Source organism: Mytilus trossulus, unplaced genomic scaffold (assembly GCF_036588685.1).
Source record: "Mytilus trossulus isolate FHL-02 unplaced genomic scaffold, PNRI_Mtr1.1.1.hap1 h1tg000138l__unscaffolded, whole genome shotgun sequence".
NCBI lineage: Eukaryota > Metazoa > Mollusca > Bivalvia > Mytilida > Mytilidae > Mytilus > Mytilus trossulus.
The window spans coordinates 3,743,113-3,763,019 of record NW_026963302.1 but is presented as its reverse complement, the minus strand read 5'-3'; the positions used below and the strand labels follow the sequence as shown (position 1 = coordinate 3,763,019).

The 19,907-nt window shown below is 32.7% G+C and overlaps 1 protein-coding gene across 3 annotated transcripts in view; it reads right to left on the bottom strand.

The window, feature by feature from the left end:
- The window catches only part of LOC134700341 (uncharacterized), a 115,908-nt gene that overhangs the window by 41,443 nt on the left and 54,558 nt on the right, over nucleotides 1-19,907 (bottom strand). For all 3 annotated transcript variants that reach the window (XM_063561699.1, XM_063561698.1, XM_063561700.1), the window contains exon 4: nucleotides 15,778-15,906. In XM_063561699.1, the coding sequence (XP_063417769.1) occupies nucleotides 15,778-15,906 (129 nt within the window). The remainder of the gene's footprint in view (nucleotides 1-15,777; nucleotides 15,907-19,907) is intronic.

The following is a 19,907-nucleotide window of genomic DNA, read 5'->3' as shown; positions in this document are numbered from 1 at the left end:
TTTTTCAGCAATTTTACCTTAGTTATCAACATTCTGGTGTAAATAATTGTACATGCAAAGCAAAGTTGAAATTATAAATTACTAGTATATACAAAAACAACAGCATCAACAGAACAGTCTTTTGCGAGAAAAACAACACTTGGATTCTATATGTTTCAACTGAAAAAGATATGAATTTCTAATTTGGTAAAAGATCTATGTATCTGTTGCATGCCAAAATACATGTATCGTTCATTTAAGTTATTTTGGTCCCTCCCCCTCCCTTTCCTCTGCGTAACACATTGTTTGGGGCATGGAAATATCGGGTGTTCAGTGTCTGTCCGTCTGTGTGTCAGTTCAGTCTTGGTTGTGCTCTCACGGGTGCATTTCTTGCCAGATTTTTTTAAAAAACTTATGTTTACTATGGTTAATATCTATCTGTAATATTTTGGGCAAGTTCTATAATGTGGACGATCGATTTTTTAAAATAGTTATGACCTTTGGAGATATAAAATGTGTGTAACGCAGGTTACATTGGAACTCTGTTCTTTTATTAAATCAAGAATCAAACCTTTGTTTGTTTGATATAAAATATATAGTTTTATTCAATGACCAGTCAATAATTTTATTCTACATTTCAATATCAAACATGTCCAATTAAATTTGGATCTTCACATCAGATTCATGGGGAAAAAATTTAAACTTTTAGGTCGCATCCAAAAATAAGAATTAAACTGACAATGTGTTGACAGACATTGAATATACGTGGAAATTCAAAGATGTTTTAATCCATAACAAAATAAAGCAAAGTTTATCAGATGAGCAGAATCGTTAGGAATTCAACTGGACAATAGATAAAGTCTTCATTTCACAATAAAATTTGTTAAAAATGTTTTCTGTATCTCAATTTATATATATTAATTTATTTATGCTTTTCAATCTTGTTTTCATAACATGCATATAATGTGTGGTTTGTTTTGATTAAACATCTCTTTATTTTATCAAATAAATCAAAATCAGCAACATTTCTTATCTATCAATTTAAAGTTATTTAGTTTCTGAGGTTATAGTAATGATGGCTAGATACACTTTCACTATCTAATTTTAATTGAAGGAAACTAACTATATTAAGTATAGTCATTAAATTAACATGTAAGATCGAATCAAAGTGAAAATGTTGATTGAAAATTTAATTTTATAACAATATCATTATAAGTCCATTGTTAACAAAATTATTTATAAATATTCTGATTAAGAATACACTACAATTCAGGACAGTAAAGAAAAGTACACGATAAACAACATAATCCCACCTCAAACTAAGCTGTCACAAAATGCAACCCAACTTCAAAAATGACAAATGAAATAATATAAAATCATTGTGTGCTGCAATTTGAAAAAAACAAACTATTACAAATGATTTTAGATGGATATTGAATTTGGGATATGTTAATTATTCCACTCCATGACTCCACTCCAACACTTCATAATGCCACTCCACTCCACTCCACTCCACTCCACCTTTTAGCACATGCCGTTCGTTTCGAAGCTAAAAATTTACGTGGTAAAATTTTCGCGGTATGATGTGTGATTCGTTTTCCCGTAAATTACCATACCCCAAAAATCATTTCGGAATGCGGCTCCTCGTGGTAAAATTTATTTTTTACACACAAAAGTTCTTTGAAATGGCAATACTTTGTATACATTTAATGTTTTATAACTCCATCATTTGTTCCGATATTTCACACTAATTTGACTATGGTCCTATGCTTTCTAAATCAAATCAAACGATTAAGCTCCATCACTTGTTTACAATAAAAACATGTCCGATATTAGTCATGCACTGATAACTTCTGTTTTTGCAAACTTTTGTGCCTACAAATTTGAGGCGCATTAGGGATATTGACCCGTATAATGTTATAACAACATAACGCAATGAGACAACCACATCATATAATGATGCTTGCACATAATATAAGGGAAATGAATGTCAAATAAGGATATATAAATGTCATTTAGGATCTTTGCTCATCATAAAGGTACATTTGCACGTTTTATAATAATATTTGGACATCATAGTAGGATTCATGCACATGAGATAAGGTTTCATGCGCATATATAAGTATATTTGAAGATCAGATTAGTATATATGCATATTATATAAGTATATTTCTTTATCTTATAAGGATTCTTTCACATCATATATAGGTGTTTACATGTACACATCATGTCTAAGGTAAATATACACCATATAGTTACAGTTGGTACACCTATGTTTTACTTAGAAATAAGTTAACGCTTCAATTATAATTCGATTTAAAGGGCTTGACCGTTAAATCACGTTATCAGAGGAAGACAAGACTTGCTACAGTTCATGCACAGGTCAATGTAACGCGCATGTCTTAATTCGATTACACGGCATATCAATTTTACCAGCTAAAGCACTCCTCACAATATTTTGAATGCACGGTCTGCTAGGAAGTAACTATATTATATCTAAGGTCAGATTGTTGAGTTTATTGTACGCATAATTAATGTAAATACTTATCTTAATAATTTTTCAATTTCAACTGATTATTGATTAATTAATTTCAAATCGGTCACATTCAATTTGATAATTTATAAACTATTGGACAGTTTACTAAAGCAAGGATTTATATATAGTATACAAATCTTTGTCTAAAGTTATTATAATAAGAGCGAATTTATTTTAATTTATTTTTATGATTTTTGATTCGCATAATTTTTAATTCCAGTTATATTGATATTTTTGTATCTTTTTATCGAGGTATTAAAATATGAAAACTAGGTTCCAGGTATTTCTATTCAATTTACATGTTGTAATGCAGATTAAAATGGCAATGTTCCATTATCAGGTATGTTTAACTATTATTCAATAATAGGGTTGTCTCGTGAGACATTAACACCATCAAATGCAATAAATTAATTTATGGCACCATTTATTGTTCTTTAGCGTGTTTAGGACAGCAGTAAATCGTAAATTATATTTCAAAGTTGAGCATCCGTTAAAAGAAACTAGTTGATAAAATGTTTGATACGGCAGCTACAGTAATGTCTTTATAACCGATTGTTTTTCAGTCAGCCAATTTACGTTGCACATATACAGCGACATATAATACAATATGTCTCTGATATTTATATTTAATATTTATTTCAAATAATATTCATTCATATTTTGAAGTAATGTCTTTATAACCGATTGTTTTTTCGGTTATCCAAATTTCATTGCACACATTTTGATATTTATTTAGTGTATAAAATCAAGGATTTGTATAGTTGTATATTATTAAGGTCTTTCCTTTCTTAAATGGAAAGACCTTACTGTATTTCGTTTGTTTATTATTATTAGGTCTTTCCACTTTTCTGTGGAAAGACCTATTGTTTTTCTTCTGATTATTTTTTTTTTTTTTTTTTTTCTTCCGCCTAATTTTGTTCTTGCGATAAACATTTGTTTCGCAATATGTCGCTTAGATATTTGGTATATGATATCGAACAGTTTATGCGCTTTTGAAATTTACCCTGCGTAAATGAATACTTTTCTTTGTAGGAGTTATCTCCCCAAACACTGTTTTCCTTGTTAGCGCATTTCCTTCGCAACCGTAAAAGATTATGACAAATTTATTTTACAAAATTGCTCGTTATATCCTTCGCATGATTTGTCCTATTTTGACCGAAGCGATATGACCGCTCCATATGAGAGTTATTTCCCCTTATGCATCTGATATAAGTGATATGAATTTCTATCTTATAAATCATAAGTGATATAGACCTAGGATCTTTTGATTTGAGGGCCTTGGTCCCAAAAAATGAAAATTAGGTCAAGGTCAAAGGTCAAGGTCATATTCAAAAATTTGGCTTATTTTCACTTATATCCAAAGACTGTATAAGATATCAACAAATTATTTTCACTAAATTGTTAGTTGCGACATGTCGTAAGATGTAAATTTTGATTGCAAGCGTACGTTGAATGTAAAAGGGAGTTTTCTCACCTCTTGTATTTAAAAATACGCGTTTGGTGATATAACTCATTAACTAAATATAATAAAGACCTATGGTCTTTTGATTTGAGGTCCTTGGTTTATGACCTTGAAATTGATCTCAAGGTCATAGCTTAATTTGACGTTTTAGATTTTGACCTTTGCTTTTATTCTATATGTATACATGATAAAGATATACAACTTTTAGAAAAAGGTATCAAACCATTTAACCTTGTAAAAAAAAACCGGAAGTGACCTTTTGTAAACCGGAAATAGCTATTTTTTTGTACTTTATTATTATAAAAGTATATAGCACCAGATATTTTTGGAATCAGTGTCAAGTAAATATTCAAATATAATCGGAAGTAACATTTTTCAAACCGGAAGTAACAAATTATCTCCCTTATTTAAAAAAAAATGTATGGAAACAATATATTTTTGGAATCAGCTTACTAGGAGCTATCATTTGACGATTGAAATGACATTTTAAACTTAGTTTCACAACTTTTCATATCAAAATACATTGTTTTGATGGAAAGACCTTCAATTGTTCTCTGAACAATTGGTTTTTAATTATTATTATTAGGTCTTTCAACTTTTCTGTGGAAAGACCTATTGTTTTTCTTCTGATTATTTTTTTTTTTTCTTCCGCCTAATTTTGTTCTTGCGATAAACATTTGTTTCGCAATAAGTCGCTTAGATATTTGGTATATGATATCGAACAGTTTATGCGCTTTTGAAATTTACCCTGCGTAAAGGAATACTTTTCTTTGTAGGAGTTATCTCCCCAAACACTGTTTTCCTTGTTATGGTAACTCCTTCGCAACCGTAAAATATAACGACAATTTTATTTTACAAAATTGCTCGTTATATCCTTCGCATGATTTGTCCTATTTTGACCGAAGTGATATGAACGCTCCATATGAGAGTTATTTCCCCTTATGCATTTGATATAAGTGAATTGCATTTCTAACTGGTAAACCAAAATTGATAGAGACCTAGGATCTTTTGATTTGAGGTCCTTGGTCCAAAAAAATGAAAATTAGGTCAAGGTCAAAGGTCAAGGTCACATTCTAATTTTTAAATTTTGCTCATTTCCACTCATTTCCAGAAACCGTATAAGATATCGACAAATTATTTTTTCTAAATTGTTTGTTGCGACATGTCGTAACACGTAAATTTTGATTGCAAGGGTACGTTGAATGTAAAAGGGAGTTTTCTCCCCTTTGGTATTTAAAAATATGCGTATGGTGATATAACTCATTAACTAAACATAATTAAGACCTATGGCCTTTTGATTTGAGGTTCTTGGTTAATGACCTTGAAATTGATCTCGCTATTTATTGTACTTTATTAATATAAAAGTATATAGAACAAGATATTTTTGGAATCAGTGTCAAGTTAATAGTCAAATATTATCGGAAATAGCGTTTTTCAAACCGGAAGTAAAAAATTATCTCCCTTATCTGAAAAAATATTGTTTAGAAACCATATATTTTTGGAATCAGCGTACAATGAGCTATCATTTGACGATTGAAATGACAATTTAAACCTATTTTTATACCTTTCATATTAAAATACATTGTTTTGGTGGAAAGACCTTCAATTGTTCTCTGAATAATTGGTTTTTAATTATTATTATTCTTTTTCCTCGTCCGTTTTCAAAGTCAAAAATCAAGAAAAGTACGCAACATATATAAATGATATTTGGTACCATGTATCAGGGGTATCATATCTATCTTGTATTAGAATAACCAAGGTTTACTGTTTACCTTATAGGAGTTATCTCCCCAATTACAAAAAACACTGTTATCACTACTCCTCATAAACTATAAGACTTAGCGGCAAATGGTTTTTTTTTAAATGTTCCTTGCCAAAAGTTACAACTTAAAATAACTTTAACCGAAGCGATCCAGTGACCTATTATAGGAGTTATTTCCCCTTGAATATTTAAATTTTCGATATGCATATAAATCTCATGAACTGTAAGTCATAAAGACTGCGGGTCTTCAGATTTGAGTTCATTGGACCAAAACTAGAAAATATAGGTCAAGGTCAAAGGTCAAGGTCATATTTAAGATTTTCAAAAGTTTTTCATTTCCCTATAACTATTGAACGGTTATAGATACAGAAAAATTAAGCAGTGAAAAATGATTGGTACTTCAAGGGGCAACTTTTTTACATTATGACTTTACTGATTTTACCATCATGTAAGGGACATAACTCCCATTGATGGTTTTTAAAAAGACATTTTTAGGCAAAACTTTTTAACAAAAGGTCCTTGACCCATATGGTCTTTTGCAATGACCTTGTGGAGCAATGACCTTGCCGAAGGTCACAATGTCAAAGGTCAAGGTCATCAAATTATGTGTTTTTGGCACTATTTAAACAGTTTTATGTGTGTTTGAATTCCAATCAATCAATCAATTAATCAAAGCAAGTTTCCGTTTCATGTGTTTAATACGGAATCCAAGGTCTCTTTTTTTCGCTTGTTTTAATTGACCCTTTCCAACGTGTTTAACCAACGTGTTAAACCAACGTGTTAAAACAACATGTTTAACCAATGTGTGTAACCAATGTGTTTAACCAACGTGTTTAACTAACCAACCAACGTGTTTAACTAACCAATCAATCAATGCATGTTTCCGTTTCATGTGTTTCATACGGGATCCAAGGTTTTTTTTTTCGCTTGTTTTAATTGAGCCTATCCAACCAACGTGTTTAACCAACGTGTTTAACCAACGTGTTAAACCAACATGTTTAACCAACGTGTTTATCTAACCAATCAACGTGTTAAACCAACCAACAAACCAATCAATCAATGCATGTTTCCGTTTCATGTGTTTCATACGGGATCCAAGGTTTTTTTTTCGCTTGTTTTAATTGAGCCTATCCAACCAACGTGTTTAACCAACGTGTTTAACCAACGTGTTAAACCAACATGTTTAACCAACGTGTTAAACCAACATGTTTAACCAACGTGTTAAACCAACATGTTTAACCAACGTGTTTAACTAACCAATCAATCAATGCATGTTTCTGTTTCATGTGCATACGGGATCCAAGGTTTTTTTTTCGCTTGTTTTAATTGAGCCTATCCAACCAACGTGTTTAACCAACGTGTTTAACCAACGTGTTAAACCAACATGTTTAACCAACGTGTTTAGCTAACCAACCAACGTGTTTAACCAACCAACAAACCAATCAATCAATGCATGTTTCCGTTTCATGTGTTTCATACGGGATCCAAGGTTTTTTTTTCGTTTGTTTTAATTGAGCCTATCCAACCAACGTGTTTAACCAACGTGTTTAACCAACGTGTTAAACCAACATGTTTAACCAACGTGTTTAGCTAACCAACCAACGTGTTTAACCAACCAACAAACCAATCAATCAATGCATGTTTCCGTTTCATGTGTTTCATACGGGATCCAAGGTTTTTTTCCTGCTTGTTTTAATTCAGCCTATCCAACCAACGTGTTTAACTAACGTGTTCAACCAACGTGTTAAACCAACGTGTTTAACCAACGTGTTTAACTAACCAACCAACGTGTTTAACCAACCAACAAACCAATCAATCAATGCATGTTTCCGTTTCATGTGTTTCATACGGGACCCAAGGTTTTTTTCCCCGCTTGTTTTAATTCAGCCTATCCAACCAATGTGTTAAACCAACGTGTTAAACCAACGTGTTAAACCAACGTGTTTAACTAACCAACCAACGTGTTTAACCAACCAATCAATCAATGCATGTTTCCGTTTCATGTGTTTCATACGGGATCCAAGGTTTTTTTCCGCGCTTGTTTTAATTGAGCCTATCCAACCAACGTGTTAAACCAACGTGTTTAACCAACGTGTTTAACTAACCAACCAACGTGTTTAACCAACCAACCAACCAATCAATCAATGCATGTTTCCGTTTCATGTGTTTCATACGGGATCCAAGGTGTTTTTTTTTTCTCTTGTTTTAATTAAGCCAATACAACCAACGTGTTTAACCAACGTGTTGAACCAACATGTTTAACCAACGTGATTAACTAACCAAACAACGTATTTAACCAACCAATTAATCAATCAATCAATCAATGCATGTTTATGTTTCATGTGTTTCATACGGGATCAAAGTTTTTTTTTCGCTTGTTTTAATTGAGCCTATCAAGGTGTTTAACCAATCAACGTGTTTAACCAACCAACATGTTTAACCAACGTGTTTAACCAACCAACGTGTTTAACCAACCAATCAATCAATCAATCAATCAATCAATGCATGTTTCCGTTTCATCTGTTTCATACGGGATCCAAGGTCTCTTTTTTTTCTTCGCTTGTTGTAATTGAGCATATCCAATGTGTTTAACTAACCAACGTGTTTAACCAACATGTTTAACCAAACCAACTTGTTTAACCAACCATCCAACCAATCAAACAACCAATGCATGTTTCTGTTTCATGTGTTTAATACGGAATCTAATGTCTCTTTTTTTTCGCTTGTTTCAATTAACCCTATACAACGTGTTTAACCAATGTGTTTAACCACACAATGTGTTTAACCAACCAACCAATCAATCAATCAATCAATCAATTCCATTAATTAATGCAAGTTTCCGTTTTATGTGTTTAATACGGAATCCAAGGTCTCTTTTTTCGCCTGTTTCAAGAGACCCAATATCAAGTGTTTAACTAATAAACCAATCAACCAACCAACTTATCAATAAATTTATCAATCAATATATATGATATATTTATTTATGACAGTATAATTAAAAGAAAATGGAAGGAAAGACCTATCAATTATTCAAGAAGAATTGAACTTTAATTAAGGTCTTTCCTTTTACTAAAGGGAAAGACCTTACTGTATTTCTTCTGACTATTATTATTCTTTTTGTTCCGCCAAACTTTGACAAATTTATCCGCGTTAACCGTAAGATGTGTCGCTTTCATATTCACACTTTGTATCGGTGTCATGAATACCTATCCTGAACTCACCCTGTGAGTCGAAATATTTTGTCGGTTCGGAGTAATCCCTCAGAAACCCAAAAACCTTGTTATCGTTCCAACAGCGTAACCGTAATAGGTAGAAAAAAAACGAAGGGTGAAATTTGTTCAGGACCTGACCCCGGTTCTTCCTTACATTTGAATCAAAAAGATTCAACGACTCATTGGTAGGGTTATGCCCCTATGAAAATTAACCGGTGTCGGTTGGCCACCAAAACTCAGAAACCGTAAGTCGTAGACACCTAGGATCTTCACCAATCATCATCAATTTATGTATCTTTGAAAAATATCTCAAGGTCAAATTTTTATGTTGACCTTGACCTTTGACCTAACACCTTGTTATGGGATAATCTCATGAACCATTATACTAACAGAAGTTTTAAATAGTGGAAAATGTTTGAATCATTATGGCGCAACTTTGTTACATTTTGACTAAAGAGATTTGACCTTTCTATAAGGGGCATAACCCCTGTTTTAGGTTTCTGAAAACACAAAATCAGCTTTAACTATATAACCAAAGGTCCTAGACCCTTGGGGTCTTCAGTAATGGCATTGGGGAGTAATGACCTTGACAAAGGTCAAAAGGTCAAAGGTCAAGGTCATGTCCCAGATAGCGAATTAAGTGGTTTTTAACCTTATATAATGGATTTTATTGTGTTTTCGAGCAGCTTTTTAAGGTTGACCTTGACCTTTTCAATACATTCTACGTCTGTTGGAACATGTATTTTACATTACAAAAGGAAAGACCTCTCAATTGTTCAAGAACAATTGACAGTTTAATTGATCTCACATCTCTTCTGAAAAAAAAATCCACCTCCTTGTTATCACTTAAACACTGAAACTACAAGTCCAATCGATCCCAAAATTTACAGTCAGCAGGGCATACATGTACTAAAGGTTCATAAAACAACGTGGTGCCGATATCTCTCAAGACTTTTCCTAGAGAAAAGAAACGGCAATGCCGTACAAATCTCAGTGAAATCCTACAATAAAAATGTCCGCTCCTGGATTGAAAAACTTATCTGTTACAAACTGTTGCTGAAAAATGTACATTTTAAGAAAATAATCCTTAAATGTGTTTTAAAGTTACACCGGATCAATTAAATCCAAATCATGCACTGCTGGTGAACTGTGATCAAAATGTCAATTTCCTACAATGACAAAAGAAATTACATTGTGTACATTCCATCTCTATAGATGTTGTCTGTCCAACGTCCCGACCTAAAGAGAAATAAAAAGACTAAGTTTTTCTTAATATAAACCCGCGTCACGTGATGTCTCCTATATCTGGCGCGCGCGCTGTACCTAAAATAAAAGAAAAACTTTCCAAACTAAACATTTAACTTCTCCGGTAACATAATACTATAGACTCCTTACAGAAACAAACAAACAAAAAAACAAACAAACAAAACAAAACAAACAAAAAAAACACCCCCCCCCCCCCCCCCCCCCCAATCAATCTATGTTTCAAAGGGGGAAAGACCGTTTACAATTGCTTTTTGAAAGCAATTGATTTATATTTTTAATTATATTTGTTCATATTGACATTTATTGTAAGGTTTATGATGCCTGAGAAGTAAAGGCGTTAAAAGAGGTGTTATAATTGGGGTAAGGAAAACGGCTTTAGCCACCTGTGAGGTCAAAAATGCTACGCATCGGAAACAGAAACTGAAAATTTGTTATCTAGGATTATTTCATTCATCAGCCGGACCATTTGTATGTCAGTCAGTCAGAGAAGTGGCAGTATGCCTTATTTAAATACATCAATAAAAAATGTACTTCTTTTATTCTTTATTTTAATGTAACTAATTCAGTACATGACATTTTTAGCTTTAGCATTGATTTGTATAGTAACATTTCGAGCATAATAAGAAAACGATTCTAAATGGCGGATACTATATTGATCCGGATTGCTTTTTACTATGAGAGACCATACCACGAATAAGAATAAGATTGATTTAGTTAATTGGTTTCTTATCTATATATCTCACCCCGATTAGAAAACATTTCAACATTGATTTATTTTTTAATTACACTGAGAAGGTATAGTCCCGCAAGTAATTTTATATTCAGTGCATATTTTTAGTATGTGTATATATCACGAAGGATTTTTTACATTTTTCTCATTGTATCACTCTGACCACAAGTATACCTAAATTTGATTTATTTTCAACGCATCTTTATAAAAGAGAGAATTATTTCACTAATTTCAGAAAATAAATCTGCACTACTTGTGCGAAATATATATATATATATATATATCAGTCTAAAGATTTGCACAACGGTATATATATAAAAATAAATGGTATCTCGCAGCTATATAAAAATTCACCAACAAAATATCAATGATATCGTAAGTTAACTGATGCATTTTTATATCAGATATTTATTTGACAACCAATTTGAATTAGGCAAGAGAGCAAAGAAGACTTGGAGCTAGCAGGGTTCAGGTCATAAGTTGGAAACGAGCTGCATGTTTCGGTTAAGGAAACCAATTTCACAGTCTTGTAATTGGGGACCAGTTGATTTAGATCTATGGATATTATTCATGTACCATGATAACAACAAATCATTCATGCCCTGTCTGTATTATGTATAAATAATGTGATCAAAACTAAGGTATTGCACAAGGGTAAACCGTCATTACTCACAAAGCTTTTTTGCACACGTTTTAATCGTGCCCAGAAAAAATAAAATGCTACATGTAATGGACAAGATAATCAAATGTTGATTTTCAAATATTTACATAAGCTGAAATCAGTATTGCCATGTGTTTGCCGTTCAAGTCACGAATCTTTATTGTTTTTTTCGGGGTTTGTTTAAACTACCTTTATTAGATTTTTCATATGAGTTGAACTAGTAGCTATTAATCCGGGATCCACTTGCGCATTTTCAACTTTAAAGTTTCCATTAGCCTCAAATTTTAGAAAATTGATCAGCAAGGCAAGATATTATTACTACTATACTTGGAAAAAGGCTTCGTTGGTTTATGTCTGTCATATTTGTTTTTCGTTAACTGCTTTGTTATAAATTAGGCCGTTAGTTTTCTTGATTGAAATGTTTTATATTTTCCATGTCGGGACCTCTAATAGCAGACAATACGGTATGGGTTTTTCTCATTGTTGAAAGCCGTAAGGTTGACTATATTTGCTTACATTTACCTCATTTTTACTTTCAAGTGGATAGTTGTCTCACTGAAAATTATAATCTTTTAATTAACACTAATAACGAATAGAGCAGAAATAGTATACACTTCTGCAAGTTTACAAACTTTATTACCAGATGCGTAGATCTCTGATAAAATTATCGTCTGAAATTGTTGATATAATTTTTTTTTGTCTGGGTTAATGGTTTTCTTTAATCTTATGTATATCATTACAGAGGTAAAGAAAAGTCCAAATAAGTTAGGCGATGAATTGATTTTATTGCTTTTGTAGTTTAGATATTAAAGTTGCGTATATTTCAGACTATAAAATTTCGAATTAGTACGATTTTGTTATCTGAAAGAGTATCAACGTAATTGGGTTAAATACTGTGAACAGTTATACATGGAATTTTATGTATATACGTTTATTAGAGAATACTAGTTTTTGTAAGCAGTCATAAATGATTTGGCATAATAATTGTTGTCGAACGCCATACTCATGATATGCAATAAAACAAAAACAAAACAAAACAAACAAAAAACAAAAACAAAATTAAACAAACAAAACAAAATATTACACGATACCAGTTTTAATGCCGTATTGACGAGCGCCCCTAAGACGGCTAATATTCCATCGGCTATTTTTAGAGTCAAATTTTGGGGGGTCTTAACTGCACCTCAGTTTTAAAAGTTTTTGTCTGGGCAACACGATTCATTACCTAGTTTGAATTGACTTTGAACATGCTTTCAGTAACTGCGAGTACCCTTAGGTGGGTACTTGATGTCTTTAGTCTATTTGTTAGTTGTGTATTGTGTTTTGTGTCTAGCTAATGAGTCAAACCTACCTCAACTTTGTTTTATTTTATGTTGTTAACCGATGTCCCCGGTTACGGTAGGGATAAATTCTCACAAACTATTTGTGTGTCCCAGTCTTTTATACTAGTTGTACGTTTAAATTGATTTATACTTAAATATGGCTTTGTTTTCTTGTTTGCCGGGACCCTTTGTTGCTATTATACTGTATGGACTATGTTTAATGGTGAAGGTTGTACGGTGGCATATAGCTGTTTACAACCACGCTATTAAGTTTAAAAATAGTTCATGTCAGATCTCCTAGTTTATATATTTTCTGATAGTAAAAGTAGAATTCAGCCAATGGTAATATAAAAAGTATCAACCATATATCTGATTCCAAACATACATTATAACAGTTGGCAAGTCAAATATTTTTATCTGTTATCATATCAATTTTATTTATTTTTCTATATTGTAATTACCAATCTAGAGCTGATTATTGATTGATTGTCAATCTAAGATATTTCATGTTTCAAAAAGCGTGCTTGGAAAGTGGGGTTTTCAATCACCAAAACTTCGTTGTTGCTCGGAAGTTTGTAGTTACTTATGGTTGTGTTCTCTTATACATTTTCGTATCACAATTTTTTTTAGCAAGGTCAAAGTGTTATGGGGCACATTAAGTAAAGAAATAAACTATTCGTATGCTTATTTTTGAAGGGCCCTGCAATATTAAGTAATCCACTAAAATGAACATGACATCGGACAACCGTTCTATACGATAGGTCCTAACTTATAAGCGACATTGATTTTCTCCAAGATTTGTTACCTTAGTCAAATTTGCTTTGTTCAAATGTTACCACGATTGCAATACAAGCACACGATTCCAAATAAGTGATTGAACCAAACTACAGTGAGAAGGAATATGTTATTTGTCAAATTTGAAAGCTATCTAATTTTATACAAGTTACAAGTTACAATTTTAATTTATGCTATTATCTATTTTCATCTATTTATTGTCTGTCAAACGGCGAAGTAGGTTATTGGCTTCGGGAATCTGTTAGCTAGTAGTCTCTGCGGTCAGATTCTTGTTATTACACAATATAACAATCAGAGGTATCTGTTATATCGACTCTCAATGTATGGTACTGGTTGGCGGTAACAAGTTCCAAAACATTCTTTGTGAAATGAGTGTTTTTGAACTTGTTTAGTGGCGGACTTTATAGGCTGCACCAGTACCGATGAACTTGATTTATCACTGTATTATTATTTCATTTAGAACATTAATCCATGTTATCTTTATTTTCACCTCAAACGAAATTTCTCATGTTGATTTTGGACATCTGTTGCCAGGGTTCAATTCAGCACCCCATTATTTCAAAATTTTCATTTCATTTTAGTTTTTATTTGAATTTTGAATTTTATTTATCTATTTTATTTGCATTTTATTTACGGTTGCCCAAAGACCCTTTGTTTGTGGGTTGGTAACCGACAGAAGCCATGATCTTACTTCGCCAATAAAATATATTTTGACTTTAATAACGTCTTCTCTCTTATAATTCGATTTAAAGGGCTTGACCGTTAAATCACGTTATCAGAGGAAGACAAGACTTGCTACAGTTCATGCACAGGTCAATGTAACGCGCATGTCTTAATTCGATTACACGGCATATCAATTTTACCAGCTAAAGCACTCCTCACAATATTTTGAATGCACGGTCTGCTAGGAAGTAACTATATATATATCTAAGGTCAGATTGTTGAGTTTATTGTACGCATAATTAATGTAAACCCACCCATCCCTCCTCTTATATTTTTTCGATACTGCTGTTTTTATGTCTTATTTTACAGATTTCTGCTTGTTTTTAACCTCAACATAGAACTCCTGTCACGGCTTCTGGATTTACAACTCTTCGCCAGTCTATAAACACAATTAACCACATTATGCCGTCCATCTGACGAGTGATAACGGATTAACAGTCATAGTGAACCGATAAATAATGTTATGACAGTCTTTTAGAAGAGTTCATCACTAGGGCGGACTTTATAGGCTGCACCAGTACCGATGAACTTGATTTATCACTGTATTATTATTTCATTTAGAACATTAATCCATGTTATCTTTATTTTCACCTCAAACGAAATTTCTCATGTTGATTTTGGACATCTGTTGCCAGGGTTCAATTCAGCACCCCATTATTTCAAAATTTTCATTTCATTTTAGTTTTTATTTGAATTTTGAATTTTATTTATCTATTTTATTTGCATTATATTTACGGTTGCCCAAAGACCCTTTGTTTGTGGGTTGGTAACCGACAGAAGCCATGATCTTACTTCGCCAATAAAATATAGTTTGACTTTAATAACGTCTTCTCTCTTATATAATTGCAATGCAAACATTAAAGTAGCAGCTGAAATATTGTATACACTCATCCTATATACCAGGATTAAAATTTTCTATTTACGTCAGACGCGCGTTTCGTGTGCTAACTATATACTAGCTTAGTGATACCCTCGGGGAATTAACCTTCCACCAGCAGTGGAATTGACCCAGTGGTTGTAAAAAAACTCATCATAGTTACTAGGATTATTTTTTGTATTTACACCAGACTGCAGACAAAGCTGTTATATACCGATGTCAAAGACACGAAAATAAATAAAATAACACTTATTGATACCAACAAACAAACAACAAATCAAACCAAAAACAAAATATGTTTGTTATCTTAAAATTTGAGACAGAAAATAAATAAGTAATCGGGTTTCCTGTAATATGTTACATTCTAAATTTATTTTGAATCAAACTGGTTATAAATGGGTTGTTTTTAATGAATACGTATAGAACTAATTTGTGTTCAAAACATATTTTACCTCATGATCTTCTTTTATCTGTATTAGTTCTTCTTCCTCGTGAACCCCAAAGTGAGTTGCCATAGCTATGATTTCCCCACAATCCAGTTGGTCGTCGTCTTTGTCATACATTTCAATCCATGGGGTTTGCTAACGAATCAAAAGGAAAACAGATATCAGTTATCATCAAATTTTATTTAAATTGTTAATTTGTAAAACAAATACAATAAATGAAACAATTTAAGGTAATTTAGTATATATATTCATATATGTTAATTTAATACGACCTCATACACTTCCATAGAATTTGAATCATCAATTTGATTATGGTGGCAATCTTTGAGTTATCACATAGACACATATCGTGAATATGGAAGTCCTTCCGTTAATCACAAAGTGATTAAAAATTAATCCAGAGTTGTCTCTCTTTATCTGTTGTTTACTGTAATTCACAAATACCAATATTAGAATAATACAGACTTTCTGTATATTATACTAACTTTTCATTTATAACTTTTACAACTAATACAAACACAATCCTTTGAAATAAACGTACATTTTATTACACCAACTAGTTTTTACATTGTTATGACTAGAATATACATTTTTAATTTGGGGCATTACTTTGGCTACATAGTATCCTATAATATTTTGTTGAGGCGCCAGGGTGACTATCAGCTGACCTAGTTTGACATAGTGTCATAAAACCCCTGATAGTTAAACACGGTTACACTATCACCTACCATGGGGAGTGACCGGGTAAAAACACTCGTATTACCAATGCTCCAGTTATAAGTGCCCCACATGTTAGCAGGTGTAAGCCTCCCCTCTATAAGATGAGGTGGAGGAGGTCCCAGAGTTACCCATCTGTAGACCCAACCATTACCACTAACCACATGTTCCAAACCTGCAAATATGGTAGGTATGAGTCCATATGCAAATATTAGAACTTGTCAGGCCCAGAGCAATGGCCGGGTGAAATAATCCCCAAATCACTACCAGTCTCCCCGGAACGCCATATAAGAGCCCCAGTCAGCTACCAAATCTGACTGGGGCTCTCACCTCTACAAAATTTTCATTATTGAATCATTGAAAAAGTTGATTTTGTTGTGTGTAGTAAAGACTCAACCTCCCTTGTATATTATTTAAGAAAACCTTATTTCCAGTTTGTTCCATCTGTTCTGTATAAAGACACTTCACTTTCACTAATGTTCTCATGTGATATAAGTTTTTGACCACTTAATTCACACTTTTTCTCTTCTGTTCGATTATTGCACCCGCATTCAATGGGGCAAAATGCCAGTATCTGCGTTGTAACATTGAAAACCATTTTATAATAAAAATAAAAAATAAAAAGCTTTGTAACGTAAGAAAGAACATTTTACATTTTCGATTAAACCCTTCCCTGTCATTTCCAGATCTGTCAAATCATTAGCTCCACAGTGAATAATAATAAAATGAGAAGAAGGTAAAAAAATATTTTGCATCGCGTAGGGAGTCCAAATCTTTAATCTGTAAATTAGGTTGCCCAATCCAGTATGTTGTAACACCTTTTGAATCCAGTCCCATGTTGTCCCTACCACATTTCTTCGCCTCTAGATTGTCCAAATGAACAAGGGAACTTCCAACAATCCATAAAATCTTGATACCTGTGAAAACATGCATGTAGCTTGTTAGCCTTTTCAAACTATAAAAATTGGTATCTAGTTAAAGGCATACCAGTATAATGAATAAACAAATCTGTATTGTTACAGGTAGGTCGTACCTTTAAGTATTTGTTAATGAGTCGTATCGGACAGTAGTTGTTTTTCCGTTCTTAGGTATCAATAAAGTAACAGACTCTCCCTTTTGGTTAGTTTTGACCACCTTACTCTTAGCTCCAGGACTTGTTTTCTAAATGAAATATCAGAAATTGTTAAGTTGGAGCCAATTATATCAGACTTGGATTTTGAAGTAGCAATTTCCCCTACTCTTAGCAAACCGAAGAAGGCAACATACAAAACTGTTGAAAATAAAGCAGCTTCATATTTATTCTTACATACTTTATCTAAACAAATTTTCATATCTGATAACAATTGTACTGAAATTGGTGTTCTAATGTAATTACGTTTTCCTCCCTGAATTATTTTTATTCCTTCTTATGCATTTCCAATTATAAAGAATTTTGTAGTATCCCGTATGCCTTGAATTTTATTATGGTATGAAACTCCTGATATATAAGATGATATGGTAACCCCCCCCCCCCCCAAAAAAAAAACCCAAAAAAAACAACCCTGATCTGAAAAGGTATACAATCAAGCAAATAATTGACTGGAACCGGTCAATCCTGTTTCAATTTATTAGATGATCAAAAAGGACAAAGTTTTGACAGAGCCAAATTGTATGATTTTCGTGTATCTTTAAGCCACCTGACTAAAATGTTCCAGATCTGTGTGGGAATTTTGATGGCCACTGGTCTGCTTCTGGTGCTAGGCTTCTGAACTTCCCCCACTGAGAACGAGAAAGACAATCAGATTTTTTTTTTTTTTAAGGGATATAAATTACCTTAACTAAGGTATTATTTTTCAAGTTCATTAAAACCATTTGTCTTACTAAAGTCATAACTCTACTTGATTTGCTTGTTTTTATATTAATGATATGAACAACTGCCTGATTATCAACATGAAAAATATCTTTTTTGTTAACAAAATAGGATCCCCAGGACAAAAGATGGCTACAACTGGAAACAACTCGACCAATGTCATAACTCTGGAGATTCCAGTCTCAACCCGATGTTTTGGCCATTAGCCTTGGGTCCACTGACCTGCAAAATATATACTATACCCGCCTTTGGACACGCCCCCCCCCCCCCCCTTGCATTACCCGTGAACAACTTTAACTTTTCACTTGAAACCCATATATTGTCTGTTATTACAGTGACACCATTGTATCGTTTTAAAAAGTCTAACCAAACTTCTAAATAATCTTTCATCTGCTTGTTTACTCGAATTTTGTAATACGATTTTATTACCCCAATCGTAGCATTTATGAGTCTGCATATCTTTAATAATTTATAGTTATTTTAGAGCTGTCCAACGTATCTCTAATTTTTGTTTTCTTTTTGAAGTCGCATGATTAAATTCTGTGTATCAAATTATATACCAAAAAACATACGTAATGTAGTCGGCAAAGTAGTCTTATCCCTAGCAAGAGGAATACCTATTTTATTGCATAACTCTTGGAATAACTTTTGATGTTTGGCTCGACTCAACAAAAAGAAAATCATCTAAATTTTGGAGGATATCATCATTTACGCTTTTTAGCTGCATTATCCAATGCAAAGCTTTTGCGAATTTTACACACAGGGCACAACTTATTAAGGCCCCCATCATTTGCCCATAGGGAGCATTTTTTAAAGATAATATCCACCTTGAAAGTTTATCCCCAACAAGTCAAAATCGTGCGGGGCAACTTGCAACAAACGAAAATGGCAAATGTTTTGTGTCTATAAATCAAACATGCTGTTTTGTCCACTGAACTGTACTGCCCTGAAAAGTGATCTTTATCAATAAAATCGTTTATTGCATTATTCTCAGGATATGATAATGGGTGATAATAGTCAGCTGAAATCCCATCCTTTTTTTGGAACTAGCCCCATTGGTGATACTTGAAGTGTGGGAAAGGGTGGATATATGAAAGGACCAGCAACGTGACCAAGTTTAACTTTCACCATGAATTTTTCTTTAAAAATTTTGGGTAGCTGTAATGCACTTTTTAAATTGGAACTCTCCCGTGGTTCTCAAGAGCCAAAATATTTTAAGGAAAAACCGTATTTGAAACCAGTTATAATTTCATGTGCTACATTGTTAGGTGGGTTTGATTTTAAATAATTTTCCAAGACTAATCCTTTTATAGAAGTATTTTCGAATGAATAAAAATCAAAACTTTTTGTTACTTCTTCCTTGGGTCCGGTTATTACATTGGGCCTTTCTGTGTTTTCCACTGCATATTTCACATCTGTGTTTAAACCTACAACGAGGGAAGTAGGGACAGTCATTACCATTATAATAGTATTTACATGACATATTTACACTTCCGCTAGTTACCTGTGATTGTTGATATGTTCTAGTGTTTGAAAGTTTACCTGCATTTGAGTTGTAATTACCACGATT